Source organism: Hyaloscypha bicolor (genome assembly GCF_002865645.1).
Source record: "Hyaloscypha bicolor E unplaced genomic scaffold K444scaffold_173, whole genome shotgun sequence".
NCBI lineage: Eukaryota > Fungi > Ascomycota > Leotiomycetes > Helotiales > Hyaloscyphaceae > Hyaloscypha > Hyaloscypha bicolor.
The window spans coordinates 78,454-95,462 of NW_020194675.1; the positions used below are offsets into that span (position 1 = coordinate 78,454).

A 17,009-nucleotide genomic window follows, 5' to 3' on the forward strand; every position below is an offset into this window, starting at 1 on the left:
ATATGAGAACGCCATGAAGCTCTTCCTGCAAACTGTGCCGTCAATCATTTACCACGAGTCTGACGGCAACTTCCCGCACGCAGCACGGGGCAGAGTTCAAGCGCGTCTGCACTGAAATCCAGATGGCTCGACTAACAAAGCCGGGGCAACTCTGGCTAGAGCGGGCAGATCCAAGCAACATATCGAGGCCTCACGCACAGGAGATACAGCATCAGCAGCATCTCACATATCCTCAAGACCTCGCGCATCCAAGGTCTCAATCAATACGGTGGAGGTCTCGGTACTCGTTTCCACTTCTCTTTTAGATTCCACGCTCAATTCGAATAGGGGGTAGAATCTCCTTCATAGCTTTGCCAGAACAAGGGACTGGCCAGAGGCTTGTGGGGTGTGACGGAGATCGGATTCAATGCATTGAACTATCGGCTACTCTAGGAAACCCGATGCCGAAACAGAGCAGTACACTGAGAGGATCAGACCTCAAGGTACGAACAGTTTGTTTTATGGGTGGGAGGCCTTGGCGCATGCTGAGAACAAAGCTTGAGCCGTTCAAAAGCGGTAGAGGAAGCTGTTGAAAGATGTTCGTCAGGATGGCGGTATTGAAGCCGGTGGATATAGAATCCAATTCGGAGAGGAGAGCCTTTGTTCCGGTCCTTCGATCTCAATTGTTCTTGCACCTGTCTGACATGCATGCATTGGTGCGAAATGCGGCCGTTACGGAGTAGATTGCAGCAGCAAGGGGGCCATGATCCATCTCATCTGCTAAGGGCGCTCATTGGCCAGCCGAGGGGGGAGAAACGCTCATCGTGCGCCCCTGCGGGTTTCGTGCGTGTCAGCGATCGCGATACGGTCAAAAATCAGTCCGGTCCCTTTTTTTTCCCCTAACAAAAAAATTCTAGAATTTTTGATAACTTCACAACGTAGCACAAGATCTTTAAAAAAAAAATTAGAAAAGTTTATATAGAGATACGCCCAATAATTGCGCAATTTTCGGCTTCTTTCAATTTTTCAATTTTGTGAAATTGTGAAATTGTGGAAGTTATTACAAAAATGACCGTATCGCTGATTCAAGATCGTATTGCTGATGACGCTTAGTGCAGTCCTGACGCACGATTACAGCGATCTTTGTCAGCACCTTAATTTAATTCCCCACTCTCTTTCCTCACGAATCACACGGTTCACACACACCCCTTTCTCGTCATCACGAAAACCACGAAAATCCCAAAATAGGTCTTGGTCGTGGTACCGATCCCTCGGGGATCGTGCGGATCGTGTCGGTTCCTTTATCATCGCGACAATGCCCGCGCATCAAGGCCAACCAACCTCCTTGCTCAGTTGTTCTCGGCCCGCAGATGGTTCCTGCAAGTGCAGGCAATCCCGGGTCACCCATCCATCGACCGCTCACCCTTCTCCCTTTCGTGATTCCCAACTTCCACTTCAGCCTTCACCAGGCACCAGCCCGAGCACCGTTTGGATTTGAGCGACTCAGGATTTTACGCCTATTAATATGTTTCCAGCCGGCCTAATTCCCCGTTAATCTTGCTGTGGGGAGATCCCAATTTGCCTGGACTGCCATCAAACATCGTTTGAGGTTGGGCGCCAATCATCACCCACAGCAATGGAGGGATCGTTGCAAGTGTTTTTTTTTAGGGTGCTTGCAGCTAAGCACGCCAAGGTTTGTTTCCGGATCTCACATGCTGGTCTACTGCTTTTCGTGCTTCATGTGTTCTGCGGCTCACATTGGTCCCATGTCCAGCTGCTGGCAGAATACTGCCGCTCTCCAGAGCCGCTCGTCCAAATGGCCGAACTTTAACGAACTATAACCTCGGATGATGTTGATTGTTGGCCTATGGCAGACGTCAGAGTAATGAAGTTTTCATCTCACGGCATGGTTGGCGTGCCGCTGGAGCTACTCCGTAGGTTGTTGCCTTCCCTACCTGGATTGGCTTGCATTTGACACCCGGGGAAAATCAGCCCTAGTGTTGTTGATGACAAGCAACCCAGCCTCATCTTCACCTCCCGCATTTATTTTCTTTTATTACCCCTCTTCTTAACAAAACTGTCGTTGTCAACAAGAGTCCCACCTTCGTTTTTTGTATGCCCGTCATTCGTTCCGGCGTACAAGCAAGATAGGTTGATTGCTTTAATTAATCAGATGATCTAATTGGTTAGAGATACCACGGTCGTTTCACAACATCCTCAATCATGGGCCGAAACCTCTGGTCTGCTCTCAGAGCAGTGGTGGTAGTATCAATTGTGGGTCCTCCTAGACAAGAATGAGGCATCTCACTAACCATATCGCAGATCACCTCATCACATGCTGGGATCATTCTCGAGCAAAGACAGAGTACTGTCACAGGATGGAACTACTACGGCTGCCAGACAGAAGGCACCAGCTCAAGAGCTCTTGCTTCAAAGGCAACAGCGTACGACACAATGACCCTCGAGTCTTGTGCAACAGATTGCGCTGGATATACCTACTTCGGTACAGAGTATGGTCGTGAATGTAGGCTTGTGCTCTCCTCATTTTCCCTTTCTGATGCTTACATACTCCAGGTTACTGTGGAAACAGTTTCTCTGCTGGCTCTGTTGTTGCTGCTGCAGGTGATTGTTCTTTTGCCTGTGCCGGAAATGCTGCAGAGAAGTGCGGCGCTGGGAGTCGTCTCTCAGTCTACACGAAAGGGACTGGAACGGGGACCACGACTGCGGGTGGCGGTGGCGGAGGAACCACGACCTCTTCTCCACCTGTAGCGACCACTCAACCTGCTGGCCCTGGACCTCAAAAAGCTGGCTTGCCTGCCGGCTGGGTGTATTCTGGATGTCTTCAGTGAGTCTTCTCTAGATCTATCATATGATATCAGCTGACAACGTGGGTAGGGACAATATTCCTTCCAATGAGGACGCTAACATGCAGTTGCCGACCTTCCCGTACAAAGTTTGGGACAGCCAGACCAATGATGCGACGTCTTGCATTAATGTGTGCCAACAGTACGGATTCAATGCTGCAGGTCTCGAATATGCTTCCCAATGCTGTATGTGTTCTACCCCAAGCTCTCCCATCTGCTGCTAATGCAGCTTAGTTTGTGGAGATATTCAAAACATCCTCGTTGCTTCCGCGCCAACAACTTCAACAAATCCACAGGCTGTTCAACAGTACACCCGCAGTGCAGTGCCACTCACATACGATGACTCTCAATGCAATGCCGCCTGCACAGGAAACGCAAACTACTGGTGTGGCTCCGGAAACAAGCTGACTTACTACACCTTCACTACCAACCCAGTGAAATGGAACTTTCCCACCGGCGCTGCAGCAGGATCTTACTCCCTTCTCATCGGCGGTGTCGTCGTGCCTCTCATCACTTCGCAAGTCATTACAGGGAAAGTAACATTCATCGAGAAATCTGGGACAGGAGAGCCAAACGGAACAGGCGCATATGAGCTTGACCTGACACAAATCTCTAACTTCAACAACGCGTGGAGAACGATGACTGGGTTGAAAACAGATGTATTCTGCGCTGCGGGACTGACATTGCCTGATAAAGCGGGGCGTCAGATCACAGTTGGTGGCTGGGCCGGGACTTCCAATTATGGCATCCGGTTGTATTTGCCTGATGGCTCTGCCGGTGTGAAGGGCGTAAACCAATGGACTGAGGATCCGGATAACCTGCAGTTGTTGGTGCCTCGCTGGTACCCTTCTGCTATGATCATGGCCAACGGCTCAATCCTCGTCGTCGGCGGAGAAATCGGTCAAAATGCTGACGAACAACCGAATCTTGAGATCTTGCCGAGAACCGGGGGTGGAACCGTCTACTTGGACTTCCTGCAGCGGACTCACCCATTTAACTTGTACCCATTCATTATCGTTGTTCCTTCTGGTATCTTCATCTTGTATTACAACGAGGCCAGAATTCTGGATGAGAACACGTTCGCTACTATCAAGATCCTACCGAATCTCCCAGGTGCAGTCAATGACCCCACCGGAGGCAGGACGTACCAGCTTCAAGGCTCTATGATCGCTCTTCCACAGTATGCTCCTTATACTGATCCTCTGGGTGTCCTGGCTTGTGGGGGGTCGACTTCAAATGGTGGATATGCGATCGATAATTGCGTTTCCACACAACCGGAAGCTGCGAATCCTGTCTGGACTATTGAGCGCATGGTATATCCCCCTTCCTTTTACCCCATTTCAAAGTCTCCAGTTCGCGACTGACGAGAATTATAGCCTTCAAGAAGAGTAATGCCCTGCATGGCCGGACTCCCAGACGGTACATACCTGATAGTAAGCGGTGGCCAGCACGGCGTCGCCGGCTTCGGTCTCGGTGGAGCACCAAACTGGAACGCAGGTTTGTTCCTCTTCTTCTCCACTTCTCTCTCTTCCAACTAACCATCCAACCTCAAGTGCTCTACGACCCCACCAAGCCAGTCAACCAACGTATGTCTGTAATGGCAAACACAACCGTCGCCCGCCTCTACCACAGCGAAGCCATCGTCCTCCTCGACGGCCGCGTCATGATCTCAGGTTCCGACCCAACAGGAAATTACAGCCCGGATCCCAACTCCTGGCCAGAGGAATACCGCGTCGAAGTCTTCACGCCTCCCTACATTCTTTCTGGCGCAGCACGGCCGACGTTCACAATCACGAACACGGATTGGGCGTACGGAGCGGGTGTAACGTTCACGAGTAGCGTGGGGGGGATTAAGGTTAGTTTGTTGGGAAGTGTGAGTTCGACGCACGGGAACAGTATGGGGCAGAGAACGCTGTTTCCTGCTGTTTCTTGCTCGGGGACGAGTTGCACAGTATGTTGGAATTCTGATGACAGATGGTGAGACATAGTACTGATGAAAGCAGGTCACGGCGCCACCGAACTCACATATCGCTCCGCCGGGATGGTACATGATGTTCGTGCTGAACGGGGGGATACCGTCTGTCGGACAATTCGTGAGAATTGGAGGTGATCCAGCGAAATTGGGAAACTGGCCAAACTTGCCTGGATTCACTCTTCCCGGTGTTTAGATGTTCCTTTTTGTGTTCCAAAATACGGTATGGGATGGAGAGAAGAAAGAGAAGAGCTTTGATGGAGCAGAATGACTCCTAATAAAGGTAGTGATAATTGATAGCGAGCGTGGAGTCAAGCTGGAAAGGGGTAAATGTTGGTTAAAACACTCTTTGCACTGTTAATACGCTATTGGTCACGTAATCTTAATGCAATGTCAATTCCGTTTCTTTCTCAAGAAACAATGTTGTAATGAGTCGATTATTCAACGTGTACCTCTTGCAGCAAGGAGACATCAGGTATGATTTGTGAGTTTAAAAGAAACTAAGGTCTGATAGTGCATTTATTGTTACAGCTTCAAGAGGCGTACTTTCACTTGCAGATATATATTAAGTATCAACTTCGGTTTCTTTGGTCTTTGGGCATCGGCCTATTACTTTTCCATACTGTGAGTTGCAATGAATCACCTGAAGTACTTTCCCATATATTCCGGAACTCACTCGAAACACTTCAAGGTTCTCTACGCCCTCGAAAGAATATTTCCGTCCAGCAAGCCCAAATGAAATTTAACTGGGGTTCACTTGAATCTATTTTCTCGGTCTAATCACGGGTTTGTTCGTTGTTGGGAACCTTAAGCTACAGTATATATTGAAAGTGACGTCAACGTTCGCTTACCAACTTCTCATTTCTGCACGTTAGCTGATTTGTCATATACACTACCTGAAAAATCACGCTACCATGTATATATATGCCCCCAAGTCCTTGACTAGCTGGCTAGCTGCTATTATCAATAAATCTCCATTCCAACACTATATAAGGGCGTTTTGGGCACACGTGACTCTCCGCCATCTTGCTCGCTAAAGCCCCTTAATGCCGGGTTTAGCTCTGGTGGCTGTAAAATCGAGAAGGAAGTGGCTGTTGTATATATTCGAGATATTACTTTCAAGCTTTAAACTATTTATAAATAAACGTTGAGCTAGATGTATGGTTTTGGTAGACGCCGACCGGCTAAGCCGCAGGCACAGCTACTAATCTAATCCTTACGAGGCGATTGCTTCAGCTTCATATACCCCTTCGGGGACGATCTAACCTCTACTGCTTCCATTCTCAGATCTCTCTCTCTTGTCTAGCATTTTGTACTTTACTTTCCTTAGCCGGTTTCACATCGGTTACTATTCAATAGTCTAGGAGACCTCGAGCATTTCTCCCTGTAAGCTTTCGAGTAATAGTCATATGTATGAAACCCCACTACAACGATTAAGCGGCCCTAGCAGCAAAGACTATCCATCGCCTCAGAAATTTCCTTGGCAGCCATATCGGGGACCCACTTGAACGAGGCTGAAAACTTGTACTCGATCTTAGAAGGCCTAGTGGTTTCAGCTAATAAGGAGGCAATTGATGGGGACTGCGGAAACGAAGGCTGACAGACGCTAGATCTGAGGGTATTGAGATGGAGAACGGACTGCTAGTACTGTTTAGAGCAGAAATAAAGTGTTAGTAATGAAGCAATGTGATTTCAGGCGGCGAATTTATAAATTGCTAGCACTGGAAGCGGAAAGTTGAAAGTTCGTTTTCGTCTAATAGAGGCACACTGATTTTGTGTCTATAGTCGACGAAACTTGGGTGTTGAAATTCAGGAAACCAAAGGCCCTTGCCGTATTACTCGACAAGGTAAATCGATATTACTCGTATATCAGTTCTGCCATTGCAAAGCACGAAAAAGAGATCTGATTTGAGTTTAATAAACGATTCGTAGCATTCTTCAAGCCGCCCCCTTCCCCCCCCCCCCCCCCCCCCCCCCCCCAAAAAAGGAAAAGGAAAGGAAAAGAAAAGAAAAGAAAGGGAAAGTGCCAGCAACCGAAGTCACGAGCTTGGAACAGCATCTCAGGACTCCCCACACCTACAATTCTTGCCCAGGCTTTAAGCTTTTCATAAATAGCGCTGTGGCTGCCTCCTTTGCGTCGCCAACTCCTTTCCAGTCACCTTCTCCGGCAATAACGTCACTTTTCACACCGATGCCTTCCCAATTTGTGCCAGTAATCTCATGGACAGGCTTAAGATTTGGTACAGCCACAGACCACCACATATTTCCAAAGTCTTTCTCGCAGAGATATCGTGCAGTGTTGATGGGGTGTGCTGCACCCGCAGTTGACTCATTCCCTTCTCCCACGATGGCGGAAGCTCGTTTAAAAGTTTGTAGGTTGTATGCCATATCTTCCGCACCAGAAAACGTCTCATTGGTTGTCAGGACAAACAATGTCTTTGATCCGCCAAAGAGTTTTGAGCCTGCTGGGAGTTTGCCTGCCGGAAGGGTGGAGAATGAGTCTTTGACTTTCCCAGAGCGATCAACGAAATCGAGTAAGTGAAGTGGGGCGTGGGCGAGTATATATGACTCCACGAAGGCTATGGTATGAGGGTCACCGCCATGATTCGTACGGAGATCGACAAGTAGCGCGTCAGCATCCGCAATGCTACTCATTTTTTCACCTATAGCAATACGGACTTCCAGCTCGTCCGAAGGAACAAAGCAATTAATTGGTAGAGTGGCAATGGGTTTTCCAGGAACAGAGACTTTGTTAAACGAAATTGAATCAAAGCCAAAGTTCATACCACGAAGTTCCTCAAGAAGTTCCATCTCCCTCTGCTTACTAGGGAAAATATTCCACCACCCCTCGTCCTCGGGAGGCTCATCAAAGTCAATGGACATATGCTTATCGTGCCCAGCTGCCTGTATGTCCTCCGTTAAGCGTTGTGCAAAATCCTCGCTGTTCGTATAAGCCTCGTATTGACCATTTCTGAGATGGGTTTCCAAGGCGCCAATAATATCCCTCCCCAACTCTGGATATATATACTGCTCGCGTATGACCTTTGCCAAACCGTGCACGACGTTTCGCCGAAGCACGCCAGTCAATGGCCTGTACGCTTTCTCGTATTTTGGCCTTCGAGGATCATCTTGGCGGATGAGCTTCAGGGGAGTATTGATGGCGTGTATTTCAAATGCCGTAACGGGATAGCTTGACTTCGAGATATCAACTTCAATCGAAACTCGGTCATACCGCCGACCGTAATTGCGTCTATTCTTGCCCTGAAGCACAACGGCGATGGAGGAAGGCGCAGATGTAGACTCAATATCAGCTATACGGAAGCCACCCGTCATCCGCGCCAGTTCGAGCTCATCTTGGATCCCTCGGATATCGTTCCCTGCAACGTTGTAAGGGAAATTCGACTTATGGTAGGTAAGAAGTATTTTTTTGTCGCCAGTGTTGAAGGCTACAAGCCAAGCTGACAATTGAATCGACGCAGGGTGGTCAGAAGGCAACGATGGGAATGATGACTCGTCTACGCTTGGGAGTTCCGGACGAAGTATCCCAGCAAATGTAAGTATTAATTGAAGGAGGCCTTTCATGATTGATTTCCCTACGTCTGTGACAAAGACCAGGTTGGGCTAACAAAAAGTACCTCTAGTAGTAAAGATGAAGTGATTTTCGCACGAACTTTCGTAGAATTCCAGGCGTAACTTGAAGTGACGGAGAAGAGGTGTGCTAAAGGGTAAAGAAGGTGAAAGATATCCTTGTACGGGAGCCTGCCATCGTATAGAACGGACTTTCCCGTCCAGGTTGTCTCAAGTTTTGAGAATTGTGGCTCCACCAGGCTCCAACAAAGTCAAGGTGGCTGTCAGGAAGCCACTAGTCGCTCTAAGCTTCTCGAAGAGGATAGGTTAAGAGGATATTGAAGTTCCTGCAGACATCCAGCCAGATACGAGATTTTCGCATCTGATGCTTTAATACGAATTTCTTCACGGTATCTCTGCTTCCTGAAACACACGATTTTGCCTGCTTCAGCCACATGTAGGGCCTTGGCGAAAAGCCAATAGGCTCGTGATCAAGCAAAGACTGGGCAAACTAGTGCAACTCTTTCACGACTGTGCATTGGTCAATTAGTTTCCAGAAATAGCCCCCGGCACGTGCACAAAAGGCAGGCAAGAAGCACGACCCTCTCTTGCCCCTTGTAATTGCTAAAAAAAAAAAAAAGTATATCCTCAAGGTACGCGTGTGTATTGCTCAAGGCATGCGCGTGCACTTAAGATATATATATATATATACTTAAGGTATACGCATACACTTAAGACATACCCATACACTCTATATATATAAATGCGCTGGTTAAAGTGACAAAGTGATTTGAGGTAAACCTCGACAATTTAATTGAAATCTATCCTCCAATCTCACCTATAGGAGCACTCAAGAGTTCTCAAATGTCCTCAGAATATCCTTCAGTTTTGGGACATCCTTCTCCAACGCCTCCACAATCTTCCCCAAAAACCACCTCCTCAAGTCCCCTCCCTCCTCCCCAGAAACAAGCGGAGCAGCCCTAAACACTTCATCAGTACCCTCCTTACTGGTGGCCCTCCCTTCTCTCAGGACACTGTCTTTCAAAATATCACTCTGCCAGAAACCTCTCTATGGCCCCTCCCCAAGCAGAAGTCCACTAACAAGCGTCCTAGCCCTTTGCTCCGTCGTCCTTAGAAACATGCTCGCCAAAACCCACTTAAACACCTCCGCCCCAACGCCCTGGTGACTCCAACTCAGATTACTCTTCGCGTCGCCGGGACATACTGCTAAGGCCAACACTTCCGGCTTCCCTCCTCTGACTTCCTTATCGCGGCAGGCGTCTGCATACCATGCATGCATAACAAACAGCTTTGATGTCTGGTATTGCGTCCGTGGATTAAAGGATACGGGATCGTTGTATGTTCTCAATAGATTTCCTGCCTTGCTCTTTTCCCCGGGGTTCATGACCAGCTCGTGACCACCGGAGCTCACGGATTCGAGCACAGGTAGCCTCTCGCCTTCTCTTCTTGAAGCCCTTGAGGTTGGGCAGGAGGAGCATACCAAGTAAAGCGGTAGACAGGACTTTGATTTGCAACACCTCTTCCCGGGAATAGCGTCCGTGTTTGTTGGAGAGACCAAAAATACCACGTTCAACATCACACCGTTCACCTTCTTCGCAAAACCCAGCAAACGATCATGGTCTCCCAATCCGCACTTCCACACCTCTATCCTCCCTCTCCCCTCTCCGTCTTTGCCTTGCACAACCCGCTCCACAATCTCCTCCATTGCAGCCTCACCCTTCGATATATCACAAACACAGCGGATCAACAAAGAACAATTCAGCTGATGTAGTTTCAACGCGGCTTCAAAGCCCAATCCAGAATTGGCACCTGTCACAACGATAGTTTCCCTGCAAAGAAGTGGTTGGGTCGGCGGGTGGGGACCATTCTTGCGGGAGGAACTGTAGCAGCCTCGACATCTTGGGGTTTAAGAGCAGATAGAAACAAAAAAGAGCATCGAAAGGTGAAGAAACAATTGTTTTCAGAATCCTGGATTGGAGGTTGGTTGATGGGGAGAATACCGTATGATATTACTCCTTTGACGTGGGTCGGCTTATCTCCACGCCAAAACGGGGAAACTTCTCTAGGACAGCACAACACAACCACAAGCAAACAAAAGAGCAAGTGCAGCATTACAAAAGTAGTTATTAGGGGTCCTAGGTACGCGAGGCGTAAACGTAATACATACAAGGGAAGAGAACGGAAACGGAGAACGGGATCCAATGATCCAACCGAATTTTCCAAGGTGCCAACCCACGCCCAATGCACAGAGGCCCCCTCTTGAATTTCACAACACTCTACTACTCATGCATATCCATACAACTCATGCGATACAACTCATACTCATATTTTCTAAGTCTCCCTGACAGACTCGTCGGCTAGAACACAAGCACGCTCGAGACTGCCCCAACATGGCATCCTGAAATCTCTACAATCTTCGAGGTCTTAAAGGACATACTGTGGACGTCTTAGCCTGGATCGGAAGGAGACAGTAGGACTCACAGGAATGAACAGATACGGAACCAATTTCTCATACTCCGTCCAGCTCTCCCCATACTTAATCTTACACCGCTGAATATCCCTATACGCACGATGCACAATCATACACCCAAAGAACACCGGGTAAAACCACGGGAACGGTGAATTGAACCCAGTGATCAGTCCCCAAGTCAACGCAAAGTAGAAGTCACATGTATAATGTATCTTCCTTGCTTTGCCGTACCATCCATCAGCTAGGATCGAGTCTCCACTCTTAGTCTTGATAACGCGGGGGTTCTTGACGATTTGCCAGGGGAGTTGGGGGAAGGTCTTGCGCTCAACGAGGGTGCCGCGTTCTTGCGCGCGGAAACGGTTCTTTTGCGAGTTGGTGGTGTCCCAGATCCAATACATGAAGAGATAGCTGGTGAAGAGGAGGACGAGAAGGGGTGTTCGGAAGGGGTACGAATGAATGTCATCGAGGTGGTTGGCGAGGTAGAGGGTGCAGTGGCAGTAGCTGAGGGGAACGCCAGCGAGATTCCAGAAGATGAGCATGAAGCCCCATTTCTCGAAGTACACATCCCTACGCAAAGGTCACTAATAGTTCGAGACGCACTTCATGGGAGAATAGAATACGAACCAGCTTGCAACGATACACTCTTCTCCTTTTGAGCATGCATTCGCATACAAGAAGTGTGCCATAACCAAGAATGCAACTTCAGCACTGACGTATCCAACCTGCTCGTACTGTCTAGCAGCAGTGGCGCAGGAGAGGCCAAAAAGGATATACCAAGGCAGTCTGACTTCGAAGAACATCTTGAAATCCAGAATTCCAAACATGCGCGGGTTGAGTTCAGCACCCATGAAAAAATCGTAGAGAGGAGAACCAGTCATGCGATGTTGGGCTCCACGAGTAAGAGCCGAGAAGTATGCCACGATTGAGACGAGGTATCCGGAGATGATAGCCACAGACATGATGGGCCCAAATTCATCGATGATGGTGTACAGAGGAAAGACGCCTGTATAATGTAGCCCCGCCACGACGATGATGGTCGTGTAGAAAGACCAGACAGCTGAGCAGTAGTATTTCAACTGCTTTCCTCCCTCGAATGGCAAGGGCTTGCCATATACCCAAACTCCCGGCAAGAGGCAATAACATGCCGCCTCAAAGGAGAAGAAGGACCAGTATATTTTCCATGCAAAGAGCGAGGGGAAGGCATGTTCGTAGACCAAATTTCCCATAGAGAGAAAGAACTCTTGAAATGTTTGCCCGGGTTGCCGCGTGGGAAACTTGCCATCGTAGAACGTGGCTCCAATCCACATGTAATACATGAGCAGCGGAAATCCAATCATCATGGCTGTGACACCCCAAGAGCCTCCAAAATCAAAGTGTCCGGAATAGTCAACCTTGGGATCCAATCCAGGGGCCCATCCATCAACAATTTTGGGTGTCATGGTTTGTTGCATATTTGTGGAGCCATTGGCAGCCCCATTGACGTGTCCATTGATGGCAGAGCCATTGGTTGCGTGCCCATTCGTTATTGCCTTTTCAATCATGCTGACTGTTCGACTTGGAGTTCGACTTGACGCGACTTTGATCGTGGATGTATCTGTGGCAGAGGAAGAGTCGTCTCCGTCATCGGGGAATTGGGACTTGCGGCGGCTGGAGGGTCGTCGAATGCGAGGAGTCTCCACGAAGCCAAGATGCTCCGTTTTCCTATTCAAGAGTAAGTAATGTTCAGGAGCGAACGTAGGGGTTGTTGTGGTACTTGGGAGTCTGGCGCAAAGAATATCGCCCTTCAGACATTGTGGCGGAACAGGAAGGAGCGACAGTGCAATGCAAGCTCAATTGTGTAGAGAAGGAGCAGAAGTGTGGTCGTGACAACCTATGCGATCAATTGAACATGGCGGGACATTCAGCGCATCGGGTCCCAGGGTTTCCTCTGTCGGATGGTGTTTCGCTGAGATGTTCTGTTGTTTCGACTTCGCGAAAATTTGAGATTACCCGCGAGCGCGTCGTCAACAGGCGCAGCAAATCAGGGTACGAAAATGGGCACGTATCTGGAACTTCACCAATTCAAGTGCTTGTAGACCTCAATACTGATCCTGAAATCCACAAATTTTCAGTCACGACCCAGTACAGACAGTGCTACATGCTATTACGTTCATTTTTTATTGCATCATGAGTTGCATCGCTAGGAGAAATTCTCCGGAGCAACCATCGATATCGTACATTCGAAGCGCTCCCCCATATGCACTTTTATGAGCCTCTTGCGCCGTTGCGCTCATGCCCTGTAAATGATGTATCAACGCAGTGATGTACAATGAAACTTCTTTGATGCCAACAGATATCGCCCATTATACCGCGATCAAGTGTTGCTCGGAGAATCTGAGGGGGGAGCGCGACTCTCATCAACCCACAGGAACATGGCCACGTAACCCATCAGAGCGTCCGTCCGTGGCGGATCATCCCAACTGTCTCGTCATATCTTTTGGTAGAACAGGAGGTACGCAACCTTGTTGTCCTTGATCGAGAACTTGTCGGTCTTTGCCTTTGGCGTGGAAGTGCCATTAACAACACTCGACCACTTCTTTCCAGGCCCACTCGCCTGCTTCCAACCATCCTCTTCATTTTCCTCGGCAACATCCCCAATTGCAGAGAACCCATTTCCGGATAGTGAATCTTTCTTCTGGGCTTCTGAAGCTGCAGCCAGAACCTTCGGGTCCTCTTCGCTTCCGGCTTCTGCGACCTCCTCACTCCGTACTCGTCGGATGACTGTGTCATCAAGTCTGATCCACTCGCGGCCGTCCTGTCTTCTCACATCGACAGTGTAATGACCTCCGCTGGCGTTCTTTCCATGGTGGTAGACAACGGCAATTAATCTGTACTTCGGTAGTCCGCCTTGGGCGTATACACTGCGCTTCTGTCGAGGGAAGACTTCTTTCGGGATTTCCAGCTCGAGTGGGTACCCAATCTTCTTCCAAATCTTCTGCGTGCCTCCAGCATTGTCGTATTGGAAGCGTTTCAAATGTAAGATGAGAACAGGTGGAACTGTCTCAATGAAAACTTGTTTGGTAGCAGTGACGTTTGGACCTTTGGGAGACTTGAAGTCGCCATGCAAAGCTTCTGAACGAGTCAGACCCTTCAGAGCATCGACAATGTTATTGACATGTGGTGCACCAATGTCCAACTGCAAGGGTTGGTATGGTTCAAGCGTGACGGAGTCTTTCAGGCCTGGTACTCGCAGTTCGGACCTCAAATTGCCCCCAAAAATCTTGGTGATCGGAGAACCAGTGGTGATGGTGCCTGATGATCGAGTCACCGCGGCTTTCTGCTTCGGCCCAACTTCTAACCATCCATTCTCTTTGCCAGAAACGGATCCTGAAATACTGCCAGCCTCGCTCGTAGGGGTTGATGGCCCATTTGCAGGAGTAGCCATAGCAGAAGTATTGTTCGAAGAGCTGTTTCGCATAACAGAGACACACTCATCATGCAGACCTTCGAGGAGAAATCCTAGAAATTCCTCTGCATCTTGTTGGTGCCCGCGCTGGGAATTGTTAGTGACTGTATTTAAATGAAGATTCGAGAGGGAACCTACCCTCATCGTAGAGAATCTGGGGAGGCGATTTATAACATTGTAGACGAAGTCTGGTGTGAAAGCTTCCCCGTATTGCTCAAGTTCGTTCTCCTTCAAACGCATTCTCAACTTGTCGACAGATGACGCTGAATCAATCACGGAATACTCTCGCATGAATAATATCCTTCGAATTATTAGATTGGGGTTTGGGCTCGAAGGTTGTGCTACTTACATTGCATCAATCAATGGTATTTCACTCTTGAAACTATATGCAGCTTTTTTGCTGACTTGATCTAAGAAGTTATAGAAAGGAGCACAAAAGATAAGAACTTGAAGAACCTTGACTTTGAGTTAGTAGCCGTGAAACATGGGAAGTTCGTGATCACCCACGGAATTCATATAGCACATATTACCTGTGTTCACAAGACCTCGGGGTTTAAGGAAAGCCACCTTCAAGTCTGGTGAGACGGCAGTGAAAGATCCCAATGCTTCAGCAAGAGATTCGGAGTTGGTCTTGCTAAAACCAGGAGTTGTAGCAGCTCGTCCCGACTCGCTTGAAGGCGCAGTAGATGTCGGCGCAGCTGGGTTGAAAAGCCCAGTCCATAGCTTGGGAGTCGTCCACGCTTTCGGAGCACCGGCCTCCTTGATCTCTTCCGTCGCATCTTGCTCAGCCTCGGTCTTCGTAGTATCTTGCTCCCCATCAACGGTGGGCTTCTGTGGTTCCTCTGCCTTGTCTTCTAAAGCTGGCTTGGGCGCCTCGCGTGGAACGGTCTTTGGTATAGCAGGGACTACTGGCACAGTAGATTTCTGAGGTTGCTTTGATGCGACTGGGGTAGTGTCTCCGCCGGCCGGAATAGCTCGCTGTTGAATTGAGGAAGGGGTAGTTGGGTTTGTGGACTCGGCGTTCTCGGATGCGGGTTGACTCGTTGAAGGCGTTTCGGGTCGAGGAATATCTGCATCTGCAGTCGGCTTTCGTTCAACCTCGGGTGCGGACTCGGGCTCGGGGTTTGTCCCTTGTGCGATAATTGGGAGCTCGACCGGTTCTGTAGACAATTGTGGGGTAACTTTCCGCTTTCTTCTAGCTCGTCTTGCTGGCCAAGGAAGGTCGGGTCTTGAGAGCCACGGCAGCTGAGTCTAATCAGTATTAATCTGGTAAGTGAAGGCGATGGGGACTTACTGGGGCTCTGAAAGGTATTGTCGGGATTTCTTCTTGGGGGGGTGAAAATGGTGCTATGCTTAACGTCGGGTGGGGTGTGGGGGGTGTCATAGGAGCAGGAGCTGTATGTGATGACTGTGTTGAAGGAGGTGTTTGGGACGGAGGCGTCTGGGATGGAGGCGGCTGATAAGGCGTCGAAAGAGCTGGCGATGGCTGCGGCCGGGGATATGATTGTTGGTGGTGTTGTTGGGATATTGGAGCAGGAGCGTAGTGTGCTACAGGAGGAGGCGGAGGAGATCGAACATATGGCGGATATGGCCCATATTGTTGCTGAGGCATAGGAACATTGGGGTACTGCTGAGGCATAGGTTGAGAGTAGTAGTTCGCGGCGTACGGTTGCATGTAAGGATTGTACATCTGCGGGGGGTATTGCTGGTGCTGATTGTACGGCCTGTTCCTCGATGAATCAGTTTGAATGTCGCAGGAGCTTTTGGACATTGCCATAACGGAAACCGACACCAAAGAATGATACACCGAGAGAAGTTGCGACTTACCTCCTCCTACCCATATCTGGCGGCATGCCTTGCCCTGCCGGCAGATGACGGCCGTTCATCATGCCGGCTTGGGAACAATGGTGGGAGATCCGCCGTCCAAACCGACCGCGTCCTGGATCGCAGTGGAGCTGCGCGTTGCAGATAGAGTCGCGGGCGGCGAAGACTGCTCTTCAGGAGTGGAGATTGTCAGCGCATGGAAGAGATGTTTGGATGTACCGCGAGGATGTGGTTTAATGAATCGCGGATTGGGGGCGTGGATTCGATTTGGGGCTGTCGCATGCGCAGTCGAGGTTGTTGTCGATATCAAAATTATGGATGGCCGCGAGAAGATGACAGAGCCGAAGCCTGCGGCAAAAAACGGCAGGGGGCCAAATTCGAGAGCAGCTGGCAGCTGGCAACGCCCCGAACCTTCACATTCATCCTACATTGTCGCGTGTATTTATGCAACTTCTATGGGCTGCTGTAGAGTCTTGACTGTTTTGTGGATTTCAAGCTGGCAATTATTTGCGTGCGCCGTCAAACTGCCTCGATGTCTCACAGCTTCTTTATCAAACAGCCTCATGCTGGACAAGCGGCGCTCATTCTCAAGATCCTAAATGAAGCTGAGCATTTCAAATACTGCGTCTCTGAATGCTCTCTCACGTTGTCGTACCTGCAAAGCACCCTCCTCTTAGCCACATCCGAGGTTTTGAAATATCTAGAACTAGCTCTTCTTCCGGCCTTTGAACATCCAAACGTGACCGAGGGTAATTAAAGAGTGCCGCTTTTGTCTCCACAACAGCACGGCCATCACGGCCATCACGGCCAGCAAGGCTGAGAGGCGGGTGCGCGATTAGTCCTTCCAGTCCGCCGAAGCCATTGACT

General features: G+C 49.2%; 5 protein-coding genes across 5 annotated transcripts; 1 reads left to right on the forward strand and 4 right to left on the reverse strand.

Moving 5' to 3' along the window:
• The first annotated feature begins 2,033 nt into the window (after positions 1-2,033).
• Positions 2,034-5,281, forward strand: K444DRAFT_619966 (copper radical oxidase). Its single transcript, XM_024881614.1, has 8 exons — positions 2,034-2,253; positions 2,302-2,503; positions 2,554-2,824; positions 2,875-3,029; positions 3,078-4,156; positions 4,220-4,340; positions 4,397-4,794; positions 4,847-5,281. Exons 1-8 carry the CDS (start codon positions 2,203-2,205, stop codon positions 5,009-5,011), a joined length of 2,442 nt encoding a protein of 813 aa, XP_024729413.1. The 5' UTR covers positions 2,034-2,202; the 3' UTR covers positions 5,012-5,281.
• A 1,559-nt stretch (positions 5,282-6,840) lies between these two features.
• On the reverse strand, positions 6,841-8,385 carry K444DRAFT_573038 (ClpP/crotonase). Its single transcript, XM_024877383.1, has one exon. It carries the CDS (start codon positions 8,146-8,148, stop codon positions 6,892-6,894), a length of 1,257 nt encoding a protein of 418 aa, XP_024729414.1. The 5' UTR covers positions 8,149-8,385; the 3' UTR covers positions 6,841-6,891.
• Positions 8,386-9,451: 1,066 nt separating this feature from the next.
• On the reverse strand, positions 9,452-10,225 carry K444DRAFT_543348 (uncharacterized protein; the record flags this gene model as incomplete). The annotated part of the gene is made up of 2 exons (XM_024875959.1): positions 9,452-9,809; positions 9,921-10,225. Coding segments are annotated over 2 exons (663 nt in total), but the record flags the coding sequence as incomplete, so codon positions are not given.
• Positions 10,226-10,751: 526 nt separating this feature from the next.
• On the reverse strand, positions 10,752-12,889 carry K444DRAFT_619967 (c-24(28) sterol reductase). The gene is made up of 3 exons (XM_024881615.1): positions 12,627-12,889; positions 11,498-12,574; positions 10,752-11,440 (listed from the first exon to the last, which is right to left on the reverse strand). The coding sequence occupies exons 1-3, from the start codon at positions 12,662-12,664 to the stop codon at positions 10,828-10,830; spliced, it is 1,728 nt and encodes a 575-aa protein (XP_024729416.1). The 5' UTR covers positions 12,665-12,889; the 3' UTR covers positions 10,752-10,827.
• Positions 12,890-12,927: 38 nt separating this feature from the next.
• K444DRAFT_619968 (cysteine proteinase) lies at positions 12,928-16,460 on the reverse strand. Its single transcript, XM_024881616.1, has 6 exons — positions 16,146-16,460; positions 15,613-16,042; positions 14,826-15,563; positions 14,668-14,774; positions 14,457-14,619; positions 12,928-14,405 (listed from the first exon to the last, which is right to left on the reverse strand). The coding sequence occupies exons 1-6, from the start codon at positions 16,205-16,207 to the stop codon at positions 13,341-13,343; spliced, it is 2,565 nt and encodes an 854-aa protein (XP_024729417.1). The 5' UTR covers positions 16,208-16,460; the 3' UTR covers positions 12,928-13,340.
• Between the last annotated feature and the right edge of the window lie 549 nt (positions 16,461-17,009).